At 41.6% G+C, this 25634-nt stretch overlaps 1 protein-coding gene across 4 annotated transcripts in view; it reads right to left on the bottom strand.

Moving 5' to 3' along the window:
• MACROD2 (mono-ADP ribosylhydrolase 2) overlaps window positions 1–25634 on the bottom strand; it is a 2649380-nt gene that overhangs the window by 826711 nt on the left and 1797035 nt on the right. For all 4 annotated transcript variants that reach the window (XM_029593573.1, XM_029593571.1, XM_029593572.1 and 1 more), the window contains exon 7: window positions 18019–18049. In XM_029593573.1, the coding sequence (XP_029449433.1) occupies window positions 18019–18049 (31 nt within the window). The remainder of the gene's footprint in view (window positions 1–18018; window positions 18050–25634) is intronic.

Here is a 25634-nt window from a genome sequence, read left to right as displayed (position 1 = left end):
ACTGAAACCCATAGAAAGACAACTCAGCTTTAGGCTTCTTTTGGCACCAACAAACTGGGGGTAGCCATTATCTAATTGGCTAGCAGAATGCATCTCCTTCTGTTATACCCAGATGGGCCTGAATCTGATGGACCATGTCAATGTCTGAGCCATGGTAGTGTTGGTGGCTCATGTACGATCAATCCCTATTGGAGAGATCTGCAAGCTGTCTTCTCTCCATACATTCACATCTCACTACTGTTTGAATAGAGATCACCGACGTGACAGTAGATTTGGCCATTCTGTCCCACGCAACCTGTTTAAGGTATAAAACCTAACTCCATTCCCATCTAGGGCCCATTGATTTTTGTTCCAGGCTGCCCCTCATAGAATAAGTATAAAATCGGAAAAAGGTTTGTTGTCAACAAAAATATTGTTGTGCCCACTGGCACTTGTTATTGCTGCTACTCTTTTTTTCATTCAGGGCAGTCTATAGCTAAGCATTCCCATGTGTGAGGACTGTCATCCTGCTTTTCCTTGGAGAAAACAGAGTTGCTTACCTGTAACAGCTGTTCTCCGAAGACAGTAGGATGTCAGTCCTCACAAAACCTGCCCACCTCCTGGAGTTGGATGCATTTGTATAGCTAAAGTATGAATCTGAAGGGACTCCTATGTGGATGTGTGGTATATTGGCATTGGGAGGCTGCAGTTCTACCTTTGTGTTCAAAGTAAGTAGACAAGCTGAAAAAATGCACAAGACAAATAACAATAAGTTCCAAAAATCAGTTTAGCATTTATTTGAGAAACAAAATATCTATGCAAAACAATGCCTACTCTTTTTAGAAGCTGCAGCACAGATGCTAGGCAGATCAGAAGTGAAACCTGAAAACAACAAACAGGGAGAGAGAGAAATAAGATGTGTCTTGTGACATCAGCTCAACCCCCTTGACCAATCACAAGCAGTAAGTGCTAAGCAGAGAAGAGGGAAAAACATTTTAACATTATGTATTTTATATAACTGTGCATGTGCATTAGTTCTAAAACAACAAACATACATAAAAACCTTCTTCTCAGCAACTCCGTCCATTTGCTCTCCAATGTTACTCTAGTCCCAGTTCATCATGCAGAGCCAAGAAATAATCTCTGAACAAAAGCTTAGTTAATATATCTGCCACCATGTTCTCTGTGGGGCAGTATTTCAGCTTAACCAATCCCTTCTCACATATATCCCTCATATAGTATATTTTAATGTCCACATGCTTCATGTCTGGCCCAGTTTGTTTGTGTCCACCATTTTAATATATCCTTGGTTGTCTTCAAAAAGCTGCAGTGGCATCAATTGATCAGTCCTAAAATCTGAAAATAACCTGTACAGCCATGCAAATTCTCTGACAACTTGCTCTGCAGCATAGTACTCTGCCTCTGTGGATCAAATTTCTAGTACCCAAAGTGTTTCGCCATCAGTTCCATTTGGGACTGGCATTGTTTTAGGGTCATGGTCACGCAATCATGACATTTCAGGATATCATGCGATGCCCCCAGGTACAGGACACATCTATCATGAGGATCAGTGATAGATGTGATCCTGGTGCACTAGGGGCATTGCTGGAACCCGCTAGATATGTTTGCAAAAAAAAAGTAGCAAAATCAAACTGGTTAGTAGTAGCAATCAATGCCCGCTGGGCACTACTGGAATGCTGATCTGGCACTGAGAAATGAATGTAAACTTAAAAAATATATGAAAACCCTACCTAAGGAAATTACTGGGTTAGAAGAGAAGTACAATACCGCGGAGCCCAGCGATGAATAATCTTGCTTCAAAATCCCGCAGCAGAGACCTAAAGCATCAGAGTGAGGCACAAACCTACAACCAGAGGCTCCATGGAAAAAGAGAGCCTGAAGGGGCCCCGCAGGGAACATGGTATGTTAGCATGCATGGGCATGCTCATTGAGGCACAGTATAAGTTGTAAAAATTTTGAAGACATATTTCCATGCCAGACTCCATTGGATGATGTCACCCGAATATGAAGACTGCTTGTGCCTGGAGAAATATTTCTTTACTGTGGTGAATGCATGGAACAATCTCCCAGTGGAGGTGATAGAGACAAGGGCAGTACCTGAATTTAAGAAAGCATGGGATAAGCACAGAGGATCTCTGAGGGAGTGGTAGAAATTATAGAGTTGAGCAGTTGGTGTGCATGGCAGACTACATAGGCCATATAGTATTTTTCTTTCCTAATATTTTTAGGTTTCTAGGAGATTCAGGAGACATTTTGAGCTTCTACCTTTGAGGCTGCTCTATCATTCAAAAATGCCTCAATTATGGAAAGTCATAGAATATTAACTAAATACCTCCTCCTGTTCTGGGTTACATTACAAACATTAAGGAACACCTAAATCCTACATCCAAAATAAAAGCTCATCTATTTTGACCTTGTCAATTTTATCCTTCAGAGGTTTCTTCGAAATATAGGTCAAATCCAAGCTATCTATAGACAGCAAATTGTCTATTGGTTCCTCTTCCTTTTAACCCCCAACTTTCTTAAAAGGAATTAGTATTTTTTGAAAGTTATTGGATTTGCCTCAGCAGGCATCTTCAAAATCTCTGAAAGGTATTTTTTTTAAACATATGCACTGGAAAAATAGAAGATTTATGAAATTGTATGAATTGCAGAAAATAGCAAGATGTATATTTATTCAAGGCCTCTAGTTTGTTATGTAAACCATACTGTCTGTATCAACTGCATTTATTTGGTGTGCTCTAATCTGCTGTTCCTAGGACTCCATATAAAGTATGCCATCTTTAATGAAATGACAGACACCGCGACTTTGTTTTAAGATCAGAAGATATATCATGGAGTTCACGCACATGATTTTCTTCCAGATTGATATTCTTGGTCATCTCAGCACACTACTTTAGTCAACTATGGTGGCATTGGAGGGGGAGAAAGATGGTTTAAAACTTCCATTGTAACCCTTGGTATGTATGTGCTTTTCTCCTCAGCTCTGTCCTGCTCAGAATGTACAGCAGCTCTTGTCCCAGAAGTAATCACCTCCACTACTGGGAATCCCCAGCTCCCACTGCTATAATCCAGCCTAGTTTCCTGCAGCTATTTGTCTTACCTCAGTCAGAGCCACAGCTGAGTGTTCCTCTCTAATTTCCATAGGCATTGGTGCTACTGTCATCAGCCCAACACTTAGACCAACTTGGTGTTTGTCATAAAGGGAGAAGAAGATGAGCTCCAGGGCCAGGATGCCACAAATGGAGCTTTCCCAGTCAAGGAGTCATCCAGTATACTGCAAGACCCTCCAAACTAAAAACTGAACCATGGGGCCTAGGAGAGATGATAGGGGCTCAGAAAGACAAATTCTCACTCTTCTCCTTTCTTGTTCACCATGGCTAGGTAGGAAAATAAAGAAGAAAACTATCCAGTGCAGGCAAATATCAAGAACCCTGGCGCTTATGCTGGCAATTGGCAGTATTGTGAGCAAGATACTAAGCAGTAGAGCCACATGAACACAAGAAAAACACGAACTCTGATATATAGATGGCATCTAAAGTTTGCTATTCTAAAAATTAGAATTACATGGTCAGTTTTCTAAACCTAGAGAAAATGTATTTTCATTAGTAAAATGAGCAATCAGAAAAGGAAACAAGGAATACATTTAGTACAATGTATGTGCAAAATTGCTATCTGATTTCTGCAGCGTGAGCAAATTTATAAGAATATATGTACAGAATTACTGTCTGATTTTTGCATAGTAGCATATTTATAAGATGAAAACTCCTTGGGTAACTTCAGTTTACTTTTCATTATTGCTCTGTTTTTTTGACAGGAATACATTTCCACCCACAGATAAACTACCTTTTTCTTCCCAGCTGCAGCTCTTGTCTGCAAGCATAGTTGTTTGTAAGGAAGTTATCTGTACATGCTTTTATAATGCATATTATTATTCTGTTTTAATAAACCTGCATTCCTTTATACCGACAGACTCTTTTAGGAAGTGGGTCCAGACTTTGAAGCTCTCTCGAGGCCTTCAAAGTGGGAAAGAAGGATGAAAATAGCAGACAACGTGTGATAAACTGTCTGGGGAACAAAATTTGGCAGAGTAAGAATCCAAGAGTCAGAAGTACATTTTAAAAAGATTTATTAGCCTCCTATTCTCTTCAAATTTCAAAAGCCAGTTACTTATCAAATGATGAGTTCTACAGACTCCTCCTGATTTAGCGGCCTATATCAATCACATTTTCTCAGTAAAGTGAAACCTCTCCGTAAATGGGAGAACTCCAGTTCTTAGCTTAAGCGCGGCAGAACAAATTAGCATGACAGAATTAGAACCAACATTTCAAATTTTCTACACAGCAAAGTTAAAAAGCAAAATGTCCCGCTTGTTATTTTTACACTGCCTTGGCTACGATTGCCCTTTCAAATGATATATAGTAGTGCACATATTTAGCCTGGCGACAGAACAACACACCGTAAACAAAGCCCCAGGAGGATAGAAGCCCTTCTTCTCTCTTACAGATTTATTCTTCACTCATGAATTAGAACAGAAGTCCAGCTAACTATGTCTAAGAGGTTTTTTTAATAACATCTGGAGTTCATCATGTCGCTGAACTGTGCACATATACATAACTATTTGCAGCTTTAACTACTTCATGTAATCACATTTACAACAAAGCATTTTGGAGTCAATTTGACCAAAGCAGTGGGCTCAAACTGCTCAAATAGCAGCAGATTGTTGGATTTGTTGTAAAATTAGAGATTTGGGTAGATAAAAAGAAAAACATATTTGCCATGGCATGAAAGTATTTTTGTGCCACTTAGGAGAAGGGGCCACTACAAACTTACTCACACAAAATGATATCTGTCTTTGGCAGGGCATAACTTGTGCATCTTAATTTATACACATACCTTTTAAAATCAAAATTAAGCTCGTACGTCCCAACTCTGCCTGAAATCAACCTCTCCCTCCCACTTGGAATGGCTATCTTTAGTGCACATAAAAGTAATGATAAATTGGACTGTGTACATATTTTCATGAGCACAAACCACGGTCAATTTTACAGGGATGTGAATCGTTTTAGGACGATTAAAATTATCGTCCGATAATTTTAATATCGTCTTAAACCGTTATGGAACACAATACAATACAGATTCTAACGATTTATCGTTATAAATCGTTAGAATCGTGAGCCGGCACACTAAAACCCCCTAAAACCCACCCCCGACCCTTTAAATTAAATCCCCCACCCTCCCGAACCCCCCCCCAAATAACTTAAATAACCTGCGGGTCCAGCGGCGGTCCGGAACGGCAGCGGTCCGGAACGGGCTCCTGCTCCTGAATCTTGTCGTCTTCAGCCGGCGCCATTTTCCAAAATGGCGCCGAAAAATGGCGGCGGCCATAGACGAAAAAGATTGGACGGCAGGAGGTCCTTCTGGACCCCCGCTGGACTTTTGGCAAGTCTCGTGGGGGTCAGGAGGCCCCCCACAAGCTGGCCAAAAGTTCCTGGAGGTCCAGCGGGGGTCAGGGAGCGATTTCCCGCCGCGAATCGTTTTCGTACGGAAAATGGCGCCGGCAGGAGATCGACTGCAGGAGGTCGTTCAGCGAGGGTTCCGGCGCCTCGCTGAACGACTTCCTGCAGTCGATCTCCTGCCGGCGCCATTTTCCGTACGAAAACGATTCGCGGCGGGAAATCGCTCCCTGACCCCCGCTGGACCTCCAGGAACTTTTGGCCAGCTTGTGGGGGGCCTCCTGACCCCCACGAGACTTGCCAAAAGTCCAGCGGGGGTCCGGAAGGACCTCCTGCCGTCCAATCTTTTTCGTCTATGGCCGCCGCCATTTTTCGGCGCCATTTTGGAAAATGGCGCCGGCTGAAGACGACAAGATTGAGGAGCAGGAGCCCGTTCCGGACCGCCGCTGGACCCGCAGGTTATTTAAGTTATTTGGGGGGGGGTCGGGAGGGTGGGGGATTTAATTTAAAGGGTCGGGGGTGGGTTTTAGGGGGTTTTAGTGTGCCGGTTTTTCGATTTTTCGATTTTTAACGATGTTCCAGCGAGGGATGGGGTTCGGGAGGGTGGGGGATTTAATTTAAAGGGTCGGGGGTGGGTTTTAGGGGGTTTTAATGTGCCGGTTTTTCGATTTTTCGATTTTTTCGATTTTTAACGATTTTTAACGATTTTTCACGATATTTTACCCCCCCAAACGGCAACAATACGATTCCCTCCCCCTCCCAGCCGAAATCGATCGTTAAGACGATCGAGGACACGATTCACATCCCTACAATTTTATAACATTTACAGGTACAAGCCCATGTGTTATGCATATAAATTACTTTGAAAATTATTCCCTCCCTTAAAATCTTACTTAGAATTTTCAGAAATAAGTTTTGGGGTTTTTTTGTCCTTCCCATGCCTTATCTTTTACTCTGTCTAAAGAAAGTACCCTAAAAGTTTTCACACACTTTCTCTGATTAAAAAGCCTTACATTTTTTTGGAAGTCACTTTTAATGGCCCAGAGAGATTGCTCTTGCCAAATTCATGTAGTCTAGCCTTTTATGAGGAAGATTGTCCTCTTCCTGAGGCTCAAATAGGTATCAACACCAGTGGCGTACCGAGGGTCTCTGGCACCCAGGGGCGAATGCTTTTGTGTGCCCCTCCAGCGCCTCCCCCCATCCTTCTTGTACTATTGCTTAAGGTCACAGAAAAGGCATCTCTAGACAGAATAATTTGAGAGGGGGGAGGAGAAGCTAAAATGACCTTTTCTCCTATCACACCCACATCCATAGCACGGCACCCTGCTTTAAAGTTTGCCATAAAAAAAGCTCAATAAGTTCAAAGGGTCATCTGTGTAATTTTAAAAAGCTGGCTAGTTTCACACACCTAGTAAAACTACTATTAAAATTATTTGATAGCCTCATTCAACTGTATTTGGCTATGAGAGTGAAGCCTGGAATGTATACAGGAAGGGGCAGAATGTCAATATAAATCCTGCACCTCCAGTTCTGCATCACAGAAATTCCCTCAACAATGGAGCTTGGATGTATCCCTTACAGCTCATCGTACAAAAAGATATTTTCAAATTCTGGTGTCACCTCACAGTAATAGCAGCACAAAAACCTTCCACTGCCAGACATGTAAACTAACACAACATCCAGCAAAAAAGTCATTCAAAGTCTATACAGCAAACCTATCATAACGTAACAACAAGAACTCTACCTATGTGAGAGCACAGGTATTATTACCCTGGGGCCCAGAATACCAATACACCACATACTGGGGAAATAAAACATACCTGATTGCTATAGATCCCTATACAAACTCTACACACTAGCAGAATTCTCTCCTCTTGGTCACACACACAGAGCACAGACAGACCCCTCACGAAATACAGAATAAAGGATCACAAATTAGAACCAGCAATATGCAGATAAAAACTGAAATGGAAACCCCAAGAAGCCAGACTCTGTGTGTAACAATGTAAAAACAAACCACCATTACTCATAAAACAAATAAAATCAATAACATAAAGCATCAATTATAATAATAAAACCATTCTAATAAAAGAATATTTTAAAATTACTGACAAATAGAATAATGTTTATTAAGTAAAATCATATACACTTTTTAAAATATTTTCCAAGCACCAATAAAATATTTCAAAACAGCACACATATCAAATAACACCCAATAATTAAAACTATTAGGGATAAAAAACAAACAAACCCTGCTGTCAATACCTGGGAACTCTTGATTTACAGTCACCCTGCAATTGTTTAGGATTAGGGAGCTAGGGGGCACACAAATTGTATCCTCTCTCTCACACACATACTCACATGTCCATTCTCTCTCACACATACACTGTCATACACACACACATACATGCTCTTATACTCACTCACATCCTCTTTCTCTCACAGACACAAATAATCTTTCATGTACAGACTCTAAAACCCTTTCTCTCCCCCAAACCCCCCCCCCCCACACACACACACACAAGCTCTTACTCCCCTGGATTCTCTCATACACAGACACACTCTCACTTTCTCTGGCTCCCTCACATACACACATACACACAGGCAAGTTCCCATTCATTCTCACACCGCTCCCACCCACATCCCCCAGGCATGCACACATTCATACTCACACAGACACACACACAGACCCCCAAGGCAGGCACCAATTCATTCTCATACCTCCCCCCCCCCAAGCAGGCACCCATTCTCACACAAAAAAACCCTAGGAAAGCACCCATTCATTCTCATATACAGACACCCCCCCAAGGCAGGCACCAATGCATTCACACACACACACACCCCCCAGGCAGACTCCCATTCACACACACACACCCCCCCCAGGCAGACTCCCATTCACACACATGCACACACTAAAGGCAGACCCCCCTCTCTTTCTTTTGCCAGCAACCTCAGTCTCTCTTGTTTCTCTGCTGCCTCTGTCACTGCTGCCACGTGGCTATTGGGAAGGTGACAATCAATCACTGCTATTGTCACTGAAGCCCATGTAATGCTTCCTCTGTGAGGGTTCCTTGGTATTAAAAATTTACTAGGCTTCCAGTTCCTTCATGCTGATTTTGTACATCGCGAGATCAGCATAGAGAATGTGCTATGCTTGCATAGTCCCAAAGTTAAGATGTGCCAATCACCAAAAATTCAAAATTTTGGTTTTTATTTTACCTTTGCTGTCTGATCTTAGTTTTCTAATTGGTTGGTCACAGACTTTTTTTCCTCTGTCCCTTTCTTGGTTTTTTGCCAATTACGTATACAAGGTCTCATTATTTTTCTATTTCTTCTCTCTCCATCTTTATTCTTCCCTTCCTCCCTCAAACACACACTCAGGCTCTCATTCTCACATGCTTTCTCTTTCTCACATACATTCACATACACAGGCTCTTTCACACTCACATGCTTTCTCACACACACATAGGCTCTCACTGACACACTGCCTCTCTCACACATACACACACATACACACAAGGCTCTCACTCACACATACACACAGGCTCTCACTCTCACATGCTGTCTGACACACACACAGCGATCATGCTCACATGCTGTCTCTCTCTCTTACATGCACACTGCCTCTCTCTTTCACATGCTGACTCACACTCTCATGCACACATGCTGTCTCACACAAACACACAGGTTCTCACTCTCACATGCTGTCACTCACTCACACACAGAAGCTCTCACATGCCTTCTCCCCAAATACACAACTCTCACTCCCTCTTGCCTCTGCGACGGCCCTGCTTCTGGGCCTCCTCTTCCTGGGCCAACGCAAAATGGAATCTGCTGCAGCCCTGACAAAAATACTGCTCCTCTTCTGCATACGGCTGTGCGGCTTCGGTAACATTTTTCTTCTGGGGCCGTGCAGGCAGGAAGGAGGAAGAGCACCTGGAGGTTTGGAGGTGACTTTTTCTTCAGGCCATGATGGGATGAGGTCCACCATGGCCCTGCCGATCTTCCTGCTGTGCATGACCATGCACAGCACAGCTTAGAAAGAACAGTGGCTGGCACACAGGAAAGGAACGGCATGCTTCCCTGCTCATCTGCCGGTGGGATGGGATCTACCGGCAGTTGCTTGGGCCTCCCAAAGTCGGCCAACAGCATCCCCTATGGCCCTGCGTTCAGCAGCATTGGCCCCCTACCCCCTCCAGTACGCCACTGATCAACACCTTGCAATAGTCTGACTTCTCAACCCTTTTTCATTTATTTAGAATAGAAGTCTCTGAAATTTGGTAACCAAACTGAAATTGCAGCAGATTATATATGTATGTATTAAGCCTTCATACTTTCACTTACCACACTTTCTTCCCCATCTAAATGGATATCCAGGAAAGACATGCTGACATGGTTTGCAATTGGGAGAATCTTTTTGGAGATAAAGTCAAAGAAACTGGTGCTCAGATAAAAGACCATTGCACGATGTTTCAGACCCTCTCCACTACCACTCCAGATTCACTTTCTTCAATCAGAAGTTACTCGAGTAGGGTGCCAAGGAGACATTTATTTCAGTTGAGGAGACTTTTCCTTCCACTTCTGTGGTCCCATCAGCAACAGGGTTCTCATGCTTGCCCAAGGCAGCAGAGAGCCCCAAAGTCACAGCTAAAACGTGGGACGGGTACTCCACAAGGAAGTGCAATGTCCGAAGTGGAAGAGGTTTGCGTTTTCTTGTGCGGGAAAGGCCCCAGATCCTTTCTCTTGCTCCACACAAAACCTATTTGATTGCCTTCTGCATGTATCCACATCAGGCATTAAAACCAAGTCAGTATGAGTTCATGTCAGAATAAATAGTGCATGTACTTTCAAGAACCAATTTGCCAAGACCTTCACCAGTTGTGCCAACTCTCCCACTAGTTCATTCAAAACCTCTACTTGTCCCAGACCCTCACCCAAAAACTGAAGATAAAAGAGAGAGATTTAATTTATGTGATTTGCTTAGCAGATGTAAAAGCATGTGCTTATGTTTGATGACAAATGTGCATACTCCTTTTGTACAAAGGGATGGTAACTTTAAAATAAGCACACACGCGCATGTCCACATGCACACATATATGGACATGAGCTCACCTATGCTGACATTTTAAATCATGCATGCAATCATGCAGATATAATGTAAAATACGCCTTTTGTGCAAATGTCTGCTCCTTATTTTAAGCAGTTATACAAGAAAACATAGTGGATTGGATTTTAAAAGGGTTACGAGCACCGGGCCTATTTTAAAAAGGCCCGGCAACGCGCGTAAAGCCCAGGGACGCGTGTAAGTCCTGGGGCTTGCCAAAAGGGGCAAGGAGGGGGCGGGGCAGGCTCCCAGCACAGCGGCCATATTTGCCGCTATGCCAGGGATCGCGCGCCGGCGCACAAGTGTGCACCCCCTTGCGTGCGCCGACCCCAGGTTTTATAACATGCGCAGCTGCACGCGCATGTTATAAAATCGGGCGTAGATATTAAAATCTGCCCCATAATGTGCCAGTTTTAAAATGAGTTGCTCATGAGCAACTTTTTAAAAATTTACCCCTGAGTATGTGCATACTTTTCAAATCCCATGCTAGAAAGCCCTTATAATGCCCTGTTTCTCTATGCATACTTTTCCGCAAATCAGCGTGAGTATATGCATACTTGTGGCCTTCTGAAAATTCACTTAGCCCGCATGAAGGTTACTTAAAGGTGTTGTGAGGCAATGCCCTAAGTATTCCCTGATATATCTGTACAGGACCAGGCTAGACGCCTGGCCCACCTTAAATTGCTTAAGAAGATTATGCTTTATGGTGGGATCCTGCAGGGCAGGTGGGGCTAAGAGGGCATAACCAGAGACTGGGGAATAAGAGCTGGGGTCCAGGTGGCGGTAACCAGACCAGGCCCAGGCCTCCTAGAGGAAGGCTGCTCCTGGAAAGTAACACTATCCAAACACTGAGCTGAGATGAAGCTGAACTGTGAGTACTGAGGGAAGCAATACTGAACTATGAGTAATTGAGTACACTGTTCTGAAGGGAAGGCAATCTACTGGTGTGCATGTGTGAAGCTGAAATAAAAATATACTGTTTTAAGAAAGACTAGTTTTGTCTTCAGGCCTTTGGGAATCAGCTCTCATTCCCAGAGGTGTATATGCTGATTTTAAGTGCATAAACTCTGCATTGTGATCTTACTAAAACATGATTAAACTATAATCTAAGTGCAAACATAAAATTCCAGATGACCCAAGCCACCTAAATGATTACAAAAATTCTAGCCAACCTCTAAAAGAAAAAAGAAACAACAAAATAAACATCTATTCACAATGGGGCTTATCCCTTAAAAAGATTCATATTGTATTAGTTCAAAAAACAAAAACTGTGTTCCCTGATAAATGACACACAGAACTTGGAATAAGTTCCATTCAATTTCAGAATTTCATGGAACTTATTTCTATAAAGAATATATAATTTTTTTTTAACTTTTATCTCGGTATTACATAGAACCTGGAGCCTCAGTACAGCCTCAATTTCCTCCATCTCAGTATGCAACCTCCAAATATTGTTTCATTCTCATCTGTATCAGTGAAAATATACAACATGCTTTCCAAAAATTATAAATCTCTATTTGCGCAAACTAGTTTTAATATCCACTCTGTTGTGTTAAGAATAAAAAAATCAACAGAGTGCCCTTGGTATCCATTGCTTCTTCTTGTGACACCTCCTGAAATCAGTTATATCAAAGCTGTCTCAAGAGCTTTCCCCAGTTAATCTTGCCCCACAGCAGCTGTTTCTCAAAATTGCACTGGCCGATCTCATGCTAACATCAGTTTTGAAAAATAGTAGCTAGGGATCACTCCAGCCTCCTTTAACCCCACCAATACGATAAGGAGGACCAGGGGAGGAAGGGAGGACTAAAGGGACAATCAATTTTGAATGGTTGGGTGGGGTACTTGGACTAGAAACTGCTTTGTTCTGTTTTTCCTTTTCTGTTTCATTTTTTCCTAAACAAAATAAAATAAAAATGAAATATACAAAAACCAAAAGAAAAAAAGAAAAATGAAACAAAAAACAAAATGAAAAATTTCCAGTGCATACCTTAAGTGAAAGTTACTAAGGAATTAACTTTCAAAAAATGCTTACCACGTCATGTGAGCTCCAAAGTTTTAGGGACCTTATATTTAAACACATTTTCAGTTAAACTTAGGTTCCTAAATTTAAGACTGATAAGTAAGGACTTATCCAGCAAAATGGTGGCAGCTGAATATCTGGCTGTGTTCAGTGGTCACCACTTATCTGGATAAGCATGGCAAAGTTGACATCACTGAAGATTTTCTGTTATATGGAGCAATGAAAGGTACAAGAAGAGTTGATTTGTACAATGTACTCTCTACCTAGCTTGATGTACTCTCTACCTAGCTTCAATCTCTCTCTCTTTCTTTGTGTACCTTTCATCACGGCAAATCACATAAAATCTTCACTGTTTACTGTGTTGTTTGTACTTCTGACTGTGCAGGTAAAACTGCCCCATAAAACCTACACCGCCGCCACCACCAAAATCTCACCCTGAGTTACTATTTACTCATCTTACAGAGGTATAAATAGCTGACTTATATGCAAGCCTTATAAAGAATCTCTCTCTCCCTCTCTCTGGCCACTTCTCAGTTTGTAATGTAAAAATATTGCAGGTGCGACGTTGTGGTAAAATAGCTATGCGATGCAGTATTTGGAAAATTACCCTAACCACACCTCTTTTTTTTTTTATCACGGGTGCTATTCTTGTGAAATTTATAGCAAAATGATGAATCTAGCTCTTACTTAGCTGTTTAATTTTGAATATATACCTCCTAACTTTTTTTTTCCCGCCCAAACTTTCACCTGCACTGAGGGTGGGCAATTTGCAAACAATGCTATTTTTACCCTTGAAAACAGCATTCATTACTGCCCGGGAAAAAAAAAACAAAACTATGTTTAAGAAAAGTAACTGCTAGAGCAGCTTAACCATAACCAGCTTAACAGGCATAACACTTGAGATGCATAACTTTTGAAATTTTGAAGCTATTCTCTTCAGTTGATGTTGTGCATATTCTCCCATATTTCACAAACCTTTTCTACTTTTAAACTCATCATTTACTTCAGAAAAGGATCTCCACATTCACAAAGAGGCCAATATTTAAAAAGACAAATATGGATAACTTATCTGGCTAAAGTCAAAATATCAGAGGGGTCATTCCATATCAAGTGGACCAGGGGTCCACACTCAACCTCCTCCAAATCAAACAAAATCTTGCACGGATATTCTCTAGGGTCTCAAACCAAACCCCACTAGATTTTTCGCCTGGATCTCCATTGGTTGGAGAGCTAGAGGCAGTTGAATGGAGGTCACCTCTGACTACCCTGCTCCATGCAAACTAAAATGGCCATTTTGTCCATGTGCTGCAGCCTGACAACACCTCTCAGGGGTCTGAAATTTTGAGGATTAGTACAACCCCTGGTGGTAAGTCCCAGTGCAAAGTTTGGAATAAAACATCAGCTTGTCTCTCTTCTTATGGGCAGCAAAGTATATGAAAAATGTTATAAAAGAAATATAAGGCCTACTTTGAATCCTCATTGCTCCTGACCTATATTTTGATTCAGGCGTCTAGTCATGGCCCATGGCATATATGTATAAGATTTGCATTAAGAGGCTTTACAGGCAACTGGAAGCAAAGATATAATAACAAAGGAGGTAGATGCCAGGGTCTTTTTCAATTCTGTATTGAAGTGGAGACGCGTTTAAAACATTACAGCCCACTTCAATACAGAATTGAAAAAGACCTTGGCATCTACCTCCTTTGTTGTCCTAGCAAAGATATAATTACTTAAAGACACAATGTCATTTTTTAATGCTTTTTTTGCCAATTTTCAGGTACAAATATCTCTACTATGTAGTTTTTAATCATTTTCTTTTTTATGTCATTGAAAAGAGCATCATTTCTTCCTACAAAAGTTGCCCTGTTTTGTTTTGGACCCGATCTTGCTTTGGTCAGAATTAAGGCCCAAACTATGGGGTAGTTTTTAATACATCTGCGCACGCTTCCCGGCGCGCACACATAGACGCGCCGATTTTATAACCTGCGTGCGCACATGTGCACTAGATTTTAGAATCCACATGTGCAAGGGGGGGGGGGGAATAATATAATTTTCGCATGGTGATGCATCCCGGGCTTCCCCAGTTCCCTCCCCTAACCTCCATTCCCCTTCCCCTCTCCTCCCTGCCCCCTAATCCTACCCTACCTTTTTTATTTGTTTTTCAAGTTGCTGCTCCTCTGAAGCAGTAGTAACTTGCGCGTGCCAGCAACCTGCAGGCACAAGCTTCCCCAGCACAGCAGCAAATGTTCGCCTCCCCACCTCTTTCCTTTGGCCCGGCACTTCTGCGCATATTGGGGTTCCTTCTAAAATGCATGCAGCTCGCGCAAGGCCTGCCGCGCACATAACCCCTGGATTTTCCACATGCGACGGATTAAAAATTCGCCCGAATATGCATCATTTGCATGTGTGGGCGCGCTATGTTAAAAAGAGGCATCTTTGGCGACCTGCTGTGTAACATGCAAATTAACTAGAGATGTGAAATTCTACAGTGCGGCGAACCTCTTGTGCTTACTATGCTTGTAGCTTATGACACATCTTGCTTCGACATACTTTTATAAATGACCCCTCAAAATGGACATTTTTTTGTGCTGTGTTATTTACTGCATGCAAACCTAAACATGCAAAAGTATCACATTCACAAGGAAGTATGGTAATGTCATGTTAGCAGTGTGTTGTGGCAGAGATTTTGGGAACATGCCCTGGCCTGTGACACCATTGTGCTCTTGTGTCCCTGGCATTAAATTTTTCTTTGTGCCAAAGGAGGACATTGACGCAATCAGACCTCTTCAGGATGAGAGGCTTAGCAAAGGTCAAACAGTTGCTGGCACAAGGGAAAATCATCAATTCAAGTCCACTGATGCAACTAAAATTTGCTTTAGCAAAATTTCGAATGATGTTACCTCATTCATTGCAAGTGTTCTAGAACATGACCATGAATATTTTCATGCCCTTCAAGTATCTAGCTTACAACCTGGTCAGTATTTAGCTTGCATCTATGATAATTCCTGGTAGATTGGCCATATATGCAAAGCCTCAACTGAGGAACATGATGTCTTGGTCAATTTCTTGCACCCCTAAGGTCCTGCCAGGGCATTTTACTGGCCGCTCCAGTTGGGTTCCAGAAGAACACATTATTGCTAACCTTGATGCACCCATAACATCCTCATCAGACAGGCAGTACATTTATTCACAAGTCACTTTGTCATACATTGATGGGACATTCAAAAGCAAAGTGCAAGGCAAGAAAAATCACTAAGTGAATTTTTGGGAAATCTGCAGTTTAAGCAATTGTTGTACATAGTGTCTTGCCTTTTCTTGTTTTGTGCTTGGAAACCTATGGCTGTAACCTAGTCTGGCTGTTTGGAGTGGTCCCCAGGTGATAGGGTCAATTTTTCTGAATTGGCAGAGGCTCAGACACCCTTGACCAATGCAAAGTAACTAATCGGAATAAAAAGTTTTGCATTGACGTTGATGACTAATTTATGAAACTGTCTAAACAAATATGGGTCAGATTTTAAAAGCCCTATGCGTGTAAATCCAGCTGGGGTTATGCGCGCCAAGCCTATTTTCAAAAGGCCCAGCAACACGCGTATGTCCCGGGTCTTTGTGAAAGGGGTGAGGCATGGGCGGGGAGCCGGACTGGGGGCAGTCCGGGGGCAGGACCGAGGCCTCCGGCACAGTGGCCATTTGTTGCTGTGCCAGGGAATCTCACGCCGGCAGCCGGCCGGTGCGTGCAAGTTACGCCTGCCAGAAGGAGGCATAACTTACAAAATAAAGGTGGGGGGGATTTAGGGGGGGGGCATGTTATAAAATCCAGCGAACATTTGTGCGCGCCGGGTTGCACGCACAAATGTACGCCCACGCGTATGTCTTAAAATCCGGCCCTATGTGTCAAAAGCTAAAAGTGTGGTAAGCATAGTAAATTGAGCTGCACTGTAAAATTTCATATCTGTAGCTCATTTGCATTTTCACAGTTGGGTACTAAAGATGGCTCTTTAACATAGTGCATTTGTATATGCAAATGATGCTTGTCTTTGGGACTGTAATTCTGACCAAAGGAAGGCTGGGTCCAAGACGAAACAGGGTGACTCTTTCAAATGACATTAGAAAGAAAAAAGTTAGAAACTACACAGTAGAGATATTTGTACTAAAAAAAATGGCAAAAATTTGCATAAAAAGGTGACATCATGTCTTTATGTAACTATATTTTGCTGCCAGTTGGCTGCAAAGCTTTCTAGTGCAAATCCTAGATGTACGTCATGAGTCATGACTACTGATCCAGTTATGGCCTGAATCGAAGTATACATCGGGAGCAATCAGGAGTTAAAGTAGGCCTTAAATTTCTTTTGTAAAATTTTTTATGTAGTTTGCTGGCCCTTAAAAAGGGTGGCAAGCTCATGTTAGGTTCCAAACTTTGCATAGCAACTTAGCACTTGAGGTTGTAATAGTTTGCAAAATTTCAGGCCCCTAACAGTGGTTGTTTGGCTGCAGTGCCCAGACAAAGTGGCTGTTTTGTGTTGTACAGAACACAGTACTTATTCAGCTGCCTCTAGCTCTTGAACCAATAGAGATCTAGCCAAACATATTTTGCAGTTTTGTTTAGAGCTCTAGCAAACATTCACACAAATTATAATTCAATTTGAAGGAGGTCAAGCATGGATGATTTTCTAAATTGGTCCACTTGACATGGAATATCCCATGGATATTCCGTACGATAAATATCCCACTGAATACCCCCAAGTAAAGTTATCCCGTCTACCTTTAACCAGATAATTTTAAATCTAACTAGTTATCTTTGAAATTTCCCAGATAGATTTAAAGTTATCCAGGTATGTGTACCTGTATAACTTTAAGCTTACCTGGCTATATTCAAACTAATGTAATTGGCTAAGTGGCAATCTTCTGTTTAAACAAAACAAAAACCAAATACAAAAACAGTAATGCGGGCCTAGAGGCACAAATTCTTCGACATTCCAACCCGATGTCATAAAAATGGGGTATGCTGACCGGACCCCCTTCCCACCTCCTCAGACCCTCCAAACATTATCTTAAAGGGTAAAATGGTACAGGGCTGATCATTTCCCCTCCCTTACCTCTGACCACTCCTTATCCGCATTCCCCCAGATCATCCCTTATCCTTCCAAACCCCCTTCACCACTAGATTTGCGATACTCCCATACTGCAATAATGCTGGAAGAGTAAGCTGTAAGTATAATCATTGCTGTCACTGTAGCATTTCAAGATCATGTTTGATTAATCACATCCATTAGTTAGACTACATTAATATAATACTATGCTCAAAGTTTAAAACACTTTTTGAGTCACATATAACAGTGGAAATCTCTTAATGAAAAAAAGGCAAAAAATGAAAGCATACAACGACTTATATTTAGAGTACTTGGTAGGTGAAATAAATATTCATAAAATATTTTACTCACCATAAATTCCAGTAGAAATGCAAGGGAAGGCCTGCAATTTAAAAATAAATACATGTGATTTATGGCTCCAAACCATTTATTTGATTACCATCAACAGTGTTTATAAAATATTTATATATCCACCATGAAACAATGAAATGTAATTATGCAATATATATGTGTGTTGGAGTACTGGATCAATTTTTATCCTGTAGACACAGTGATCATTTGTATAATTTGTTTGGACTTCAAATAGTTATTTTGAAGCTCGTGGTCAGTTATGAAATTATTCCTTTAAAAGGATTTTAGGAATAGTTTATTCTTTAAAATTAACATATAGGAGATAATTTTCAAATGTAACAAACTGTCATAATGATTTTCAAAAGTCTATTTACATTCATAAATCCTTTTAAAAATTACCTCCCAAGGGACCTATTTATTAAATGCCATAAGTTTTTGCACACATGAACATGATATATTTTGCAATTATCACAAAAGAAGATTTGCGGACTTATTTGTGTGTTAATGCAGTACATTGAAGGTGCACAAATATGTTTATTTCTGCAGTAAAATAAGGAAATGAGTAAGCAAATAGAAGTAAGTCAAGTAGTAAGTGTCAAATAAATGTGCACTAATCAGTAAAATCCAAAAAAGGGGTTTCTATGTCATTTTTGGCGTACATATCATAAAGGAGGCAATTAATTGCATATATATAGTGCTGCCACTACCCAGTAAAATGTCAATGGTGTATTGCAACAACAAACAGCATCATTCTTTGAAAGTTCAGATGGTTTGTGACACAGACATAATAATTCTGAATGTGGTGACCAAGTTCCTTGGGTCCTGCCAAATCTATAACCTGCATCACTCTGCCCTTGTCCGGCAATTACAGGAAAGGACACTGCAGGGATGAATAGCTAGTGGGTGAGTACACTTTTGCTGCCACTTTACCTTGCCACACACTGAGTCTAAGGTTGGCACTTTCCCCTAGGTAAAACAAACAGGCTGATCTAGCCCAGGTTTAGCACCATTACGTGCATGGGGTTGGAGACTTGATTTCTTTCTTTGATCTTCCTAAGAAAATCAGAACTAAATTTCCATGCACACACTGGGCAAAAACAAAGACTGAATCAACCTGTCTGATTGACCTGAGGGATGGTGGCAGCCCTGACTCCCCACCACAGGGTAGAGATACTTAATTGCTAGCTGATGAAGTGGAACCTGTCAAAAAATGTCACTGTGACAGAGGGGACAATAGGGAGCCATAGATTACCTTAAGGGACCAGTTCCAAGTATCTGGCCCGGTCTGCCTTAAACCAGAGATAGAAATGGAATTATGGTCCCAGAGCAATTCCCTTAGTAAGAAGATAAGTAAACAGGCCCCTAAGAGAACAGGGAGCCCCAGAGAGAAGAACCAGGATGGCATACCTGTGAATACTGTGAATTACCTGTGAGTTTGCAAATTATCCTCTGAGTATTGTAAATGTTACTTTGACAGACTGCTGAGTTAAGCAGGTTTGTTTTGCTTGTTCCTTTTTTTTCACTGTACGCAAATAGTTTTTATGTGAAAAGACTGCTGGAGTCCAGTGTCCCCTCTCCCCCGGCACCTACCAAAGCCCAGGTCAGTCTCAAGATACCACAGTCATAAAGAACAATCCTGTTGCCTGCCAGAGATATATCTGTGACATCCTACCAGGACAACATCTCAAGACTCTTAGTACTAATTCTGGGGACCTAGGATCATTTTCACTGAGCTACATTAGCATACCTTTGATACCCCTAGACTACCATGCAACCTAACTAATCTCCATGATGTGAATTTTTAATAGGTGACACAGGATATGGATGTTGAGCCTGTCTACTCACTCTTGTAGGTCACCTATGGTGCCTAATAGAGGGGAAGTACAATGAGGCATATACATCCACTTGCTCACTGAGCACAAATTTGGACTTTTAAAAAGTAAATTTAGATGTTTAGATAAATTGAGTAGTGTCTTACAGAAAAGTAAATTAGATAGTTCTTGACAACTAAATGTTTTACAGTATTGCAGTCAGAAATCTTGTTTTCAGCCAGCATTAATTTAGATCTCAAGAATAATCCTCTCAGCTTCCTTGCTGGAGAAGGGGAAACTACACAGTAAGAGTTATCTGATAACATGAGCAAACTCCACATATACCTTACAATAGCTACATAGAGGAACAGAAATAGATACATGCTATATTACAAGTCTTACTCCTCCTTTTTTTAGAGTCTGGCTGCCTTGCTCTCCTCTGCATTTCCTAATTCCCTCATGTCTACAGGCAGATAAGAAAGTCATAGTCAGATTCATGGTTTCACTGGAGTCAAAACATAAGGATTTGTAGATAGAAGAGTTAGTCCCTGGAAAGGGTGTTTTACCCTGTATATGTAGCCACATATTATGGGGGTCTTGCTAAATTGTGAAGGACATTACACACTGATGAATATTTTGCATGTACTGAAACTAGCAGAGTGCCAGTTTCTTTGGCCTGTTCCAAAATTCTGAACCAATGAAAGAAGAATTTGTAGGCTTGCACAGGCTCATACTATTGGTTAGCATAATAACTAGGTTTTTCACTGAGGCTGTTCTCTGGGAATATGCAACTAGTGCCAACAAAAGGCTGCTCATTTCTTCAGGGAAGCACAGAGATATCCTTAGTAATAGCAGTAGCAGTGGAAGCGATGAGAGACTGATGGATGTAAAGTAAAGGACTCTGGAAAGGACAGGAATACTCTTCAGGCTTACCAGGAGAGAGGCTGTACATGACTTGAGAAGGTAGGGAATATTATTTCTCTGTAGGTTAGACACAGCTAAATGTGGCACAGTAGTAAGCAATCTATGATGGGGAGAATAAATAGAGGGTGGTGAAAGAAAAGTAAGGGAGGCATCTTTCCAGTCTTCTCTCTTCTGTACTTCCCTGACTCTATCAGCCACCATCTAGAACTGTGGCATATGTCCCCCATGAACTAAGGGCGATGAAACATGTCCTATGTTTGGTGAATACAATTCAACCTTGTGTGAAGCCACACACATTCTGGTAAATTTTTAATCGGCCATGCATGTAAACAACAGGGGTTATGCATGTGGCTGGGCCATGCGTGCACCATGCACATTTTCTAAGGGGCCAGCCACATGTGCAACTCCCGTTATGCGCAGAAGTGCCGGGCCAAAGGAAAGGGGCAGTCTAAGGGGCGGGACTGGAAGTGGCCGGTACAGCGGCCATCTGCTGCTGTGCCAGGGAAGGTACTGCCGGCGCACACAAGTTGCTTCTGCGCCAACTGAGCAGTAAGCAATAAAATACAAAAAAAATAAAAGGTAGGAGAAAGGGTTTAGGGGGTGGGGAGGAGAGGGAAAGGGAAGGGAGGTTAGGTAGGGGGATAGGGAAGTTCCCTCTCAGTCCGCTCCTTAATTGGTGCAGACTGGGAGGGGACTGGGGAAAGCCGGGATGCATTGATGCCCGAAAATTGCGGATGTCTCCCCCCTTGCATGTGTGGATTATAAAATCTGGCGTGCATCTACCCCATTATATAAGTATCCCAGTGTTGAAGAAGGAATATGTAAGACATGCGTAGGCCTTAGCTAACTACTCACACAAAATAATGCACTCAAAATCATGCACATATAATAAGTAATCACAAACCATTACTGAAAGCAGAGAAACACAAACATCACAATGATGAGAGACAATAGCTTTCTTTGTGTGTGTGTGTGTGTGGGGGGGGGGGGGTTGGTTGTTGTTGTTATTGTTGGGTTTTTTGCATGAGCTGCCTAGAAGAAACAATATCTCAAAGCCCAGAAGTAACATAATAGTCCTAGCTACCCAAGAAAATGAAGAGGCCCACCCCTATAGCCCATATGCAGATAACTGAGGGAAGAACAAGGCTACCCCCACAGTTGATATGCATCTAATCAAGACTAGACCACAGTAATAGCTGAGAAAACGATGACTTTTCCCATCTTCTACCAATTAAAATATCCACTGAGGTCCACTCAGCAAATACCATGAAGACGGCATCTTCATCTAAGATTGAGTTGTGAATTTTCAAAGAGTTATAAGTGTAAAAGTCAGCCTATACATGCATAAGTAGCCTGTACTCATGTAATCACTATTTTGCAAAAATCGAAAATATACATGCATTTTCGGTTTCATGAGCCCGTATATGCATGAAAAAAAGGGAGGTCTAGGAGAGTTCTGTGGTGGAACAACACTTATACATGTAAGTTGCTATTTTCTAAGATACTTATCTGCAATAATTTGGCAGCTTACTTGCATAATTTTACACCTGCTAATTATCTTGCAAGATTGATATCAGACTTTTATATTGTGCAGTATTGGCTGGGTGGGAGATGTAGGTGAATTTGGAGAAATTAAGGCTGAGGAACTAGGAGGGTCTTGATGACCTGGAGAAAGACTGCGTAAAATGGTGGAATAATTGGAAAATTGGTAATTTCAATTATGTGTATATGCTTTAAAATATGCCAACTTACACATGTAAATTGGGTTTATGCAAGCAAATCCTATTTTACTTTTGTGTATAAAATATATAAGTATATGTTTTTAAAATTGTTAGGAAAATTGCTTGCATTCAATGCATTGAAATACTCACTTTCAATGCATTGCAAGTGTTTGTGTGTAAACATACATACACATATATGTTGCCAGATAGACATGAGCATATTTTATAATAGATCAGACAGGATCTATTGGCATGACACAGCACGTAGCATGTCCCAGTGTTCAGAAGAAGATGATGAGACTCTTGGAAGCTTCTTGTCACTCATAGCCATAGTTGGGTTTCTAATTCTATCATGTCTTTGTCAACCAAGCTATTGGTAGCTCTGGCATTGTGTGCCACAGATCACCATATAATAAGTACTAACAGAAAGAAGTGTTTGGGGCCTAAGCCCAAGATGTTTTCTAGCTAAGTGCGCACCTGAATTGGTACTGAATTGGCAATGATTGAACGCTGCATTGGACAATGAGCATCTAGAAGTCTTTCCAATGATTATCCAAATAATGAATATCCCTGCAATGAAGACAAAGCTTCTTTCAAAGAGTTGTGAGCACTTATTATCTCAGGATCAATGTTCCCTCAAATTTTTGAAAGACTGTGTGTACAATAATTTTCTTTTTGTGCAATTTTTTTTTTAGACAAGTTTAAATTTGTGCACTGCCAGTATAATGCAAAGAATATTAGGATTTCTTATGCGTGCTATGTTTTGCTGTGTGTATGAGTTTCACAATTTGTGTGTGCATACACACACGTGGTATAGAGGGAACCGTGCTCAGGATCATAGGTAGTAAATTGTCATTTATTAGAGTGCAGATACCTGGCTAGCTTTGGAAGAAAAGTAGCAGATAAAAACCAGGATTGGAAGACACATTTTCAACAGTACTCATGTCCAGTGCTTCAAGTTGCCACAGCTCCATCACCAGCTTTCTATTCTGCATCAGATCTTCAACTTCGGAATTCCTGAAGACTGTGCGTCCAACTATGGGATTAAGCCTATATCTCTTCCACTATCTCAAAGATTTCTAGAAGTATGGAAACAGTGGCAGAACAGACAACCGATTCAAGGGTGGCCATCATAACAAAACAAGGTGTCTACAGATCACCAAATCTGTAGAAATAAGACCAGGATTTGGTAAGTGATTTAAACATATTGCCTGGATTCCCACTATAGTGATAGATGTATACAGGTCTTCTCAATAGCAAGGTAGAGAGGTTTCCCCCAACCACCTAGTGATATCCCACCATAACACTATTCACTTCTTCTATCCATCCCATAGAACCTGCTCTCATCCCCTTAAACCTTCCATTCCTAGCTCTATTTAACTCCCATTCTCCAAAGCAAAGGATAGTAAACAAATGACCTTCTCTTAAGAATAGAAGATATCTTCTATAAAATGTTGCCACATGTCAGAAATGTGTATATGATTTACCTGCTCTCTCATCCATCTGCAATAATATCCAGGTCCTCAGCCAGATTTCCTACACCATCAGGCACTAGAATGGATATGAAGCACTTCATATAACATAGAAACATAGAAATGATGGCAGAAGAAGACCAAACGGCCCATCCAGTCTGCCCAGCAAGTTTCACACTCTCTTTTTTTTCATACTTCTGTTTCTCTTGGCAACCTTTTGGTTCTATTACCCTTCCACCCCCACCATTAATGTAGAGAGCAGTGTTGAAGCTGCATCTAAATGAAATATCTAGCTTAATTAGGAGTAGTAACTGCCGCAATAAGCAAGCTACACCCATGCTTGTTTACCCCGACTATGTAATTCAATCCTTGTTGGTTATCTGTATATAGATCCACTTTTCTTCATTCCCCCTGCCGTTGAAGCAGAGAGTTATGCTGGATATGCATTGAAAGTGAAGTGTCAGTCTTTCTCCCCTGCCGTTGAAGCAGAGAGCTATGCTGGAGATGCTTGAAGTGTCAGTCTTTCTCCCTGCCGTTGAAGCAGAAAGCTATGCTGGAAATGCTTGAAGTGTCAGTCTTTCTCCCCTGCCGTTGAAGCAGAGAGCTATGCTGGAAATGCTTGAAGTGTCAGTCTTTCTCCCCTGCCGTTGAAGCAGAGAGCTATGCTGGAAATGCTTGAAGTGTCAGTCTTTCTCCCCTGCCGTTGAAGCAGAGAGCTATGCTGGATATGATTGAAGTGTCAGACTTTTTCCCCTGCCGTTGAAGCAGAGAGCTATGCTGGATATGCTTGAAGACTTTCTCCCCTGCCGTTGAAGCAGAGAGCTATGCTGGATATGCTTGAAGACTTTCTCCCCTGCCGTTGAAGCAGAGAGCTATGCTGGATATGTTTGAAGACTTTCTCCCCTGCCATTGAAGCAGAGAGCTATGCTGAATATGCTTGAAGACTCCTCCCCTGCCGTTGAATCAGAGAGCTATGCTGAATATGTTTGAAGACTCCCTCCCCTGCCATTGAAGCAGAGAGCTATGCTGGATATGCTTGAAGTGTCAGACTTCCTCCCCTGCCGTTGAAGCAAAGAGCTATGCTGGTTATGCTTGAAGTGTAGGACTTCCTCCCCTGCCGTTGAAGCAGAGAGCTATGCTGGATATGCTTGAAGTATCAGACTTCCTCCCCTGCTGTTGAAGCAGAGAGCTATGCTGGATATGCATTGAAAGTGAAGTATCAGGCTTATTTGATTTGGGGTAGTAACTGCCATAAAAAGCAAGCTACTCCCTGGCCCTGCTTTTTTGTGAATGCAAATCTTTTTTTTTTTTCCCCACATTCATTTACATCCTCTAGACTTTATGGATCCACAGTGTTTATCCCATGCCCCTTTGAAGTCTTTCACACTTCTGGTCTTCACCACTTCCTCCGGAAGGGCATTCCAGGCATCCACCACCCTCTCCGTGAAGAAATACTTCCTGACATTGGTTCTGAGTCTTCCTCCCTGGAGCTTCAAATCGTGACCCCTGGTTCTGCTGATTTGTTTCCGACGGAAAAGGTTTGTCGTTGTCTTTGGATCATTAAAACCTTTCAAGTATCTGAAAGTCTGTATCATGTCACCTCTGCTTTCCTCCAGGGTGTACATATTTAGATTCTTCAATCTCTCCTCATAAGTCATTCGATGAAGACCTTCCACCTTTTTGGTCGC

Source organism: Rhinatrema bivittatum, chromosome 3 (assembly GCF_901001135.1).
Source record: "Rhinatrema bivittatum chromosome 3, aRhiBiv1.1, whole genome shotgun sequence".
NCBI lineage: Eukaryota > Metazoa > Chordata > Amphibia > Gymnophiona > Rhinatrematidae > Rhinatrema > Rhinatrema bivittatum.
This window is presented reverse-complemented; position numbering and strand designations above follow the sequence as displayed.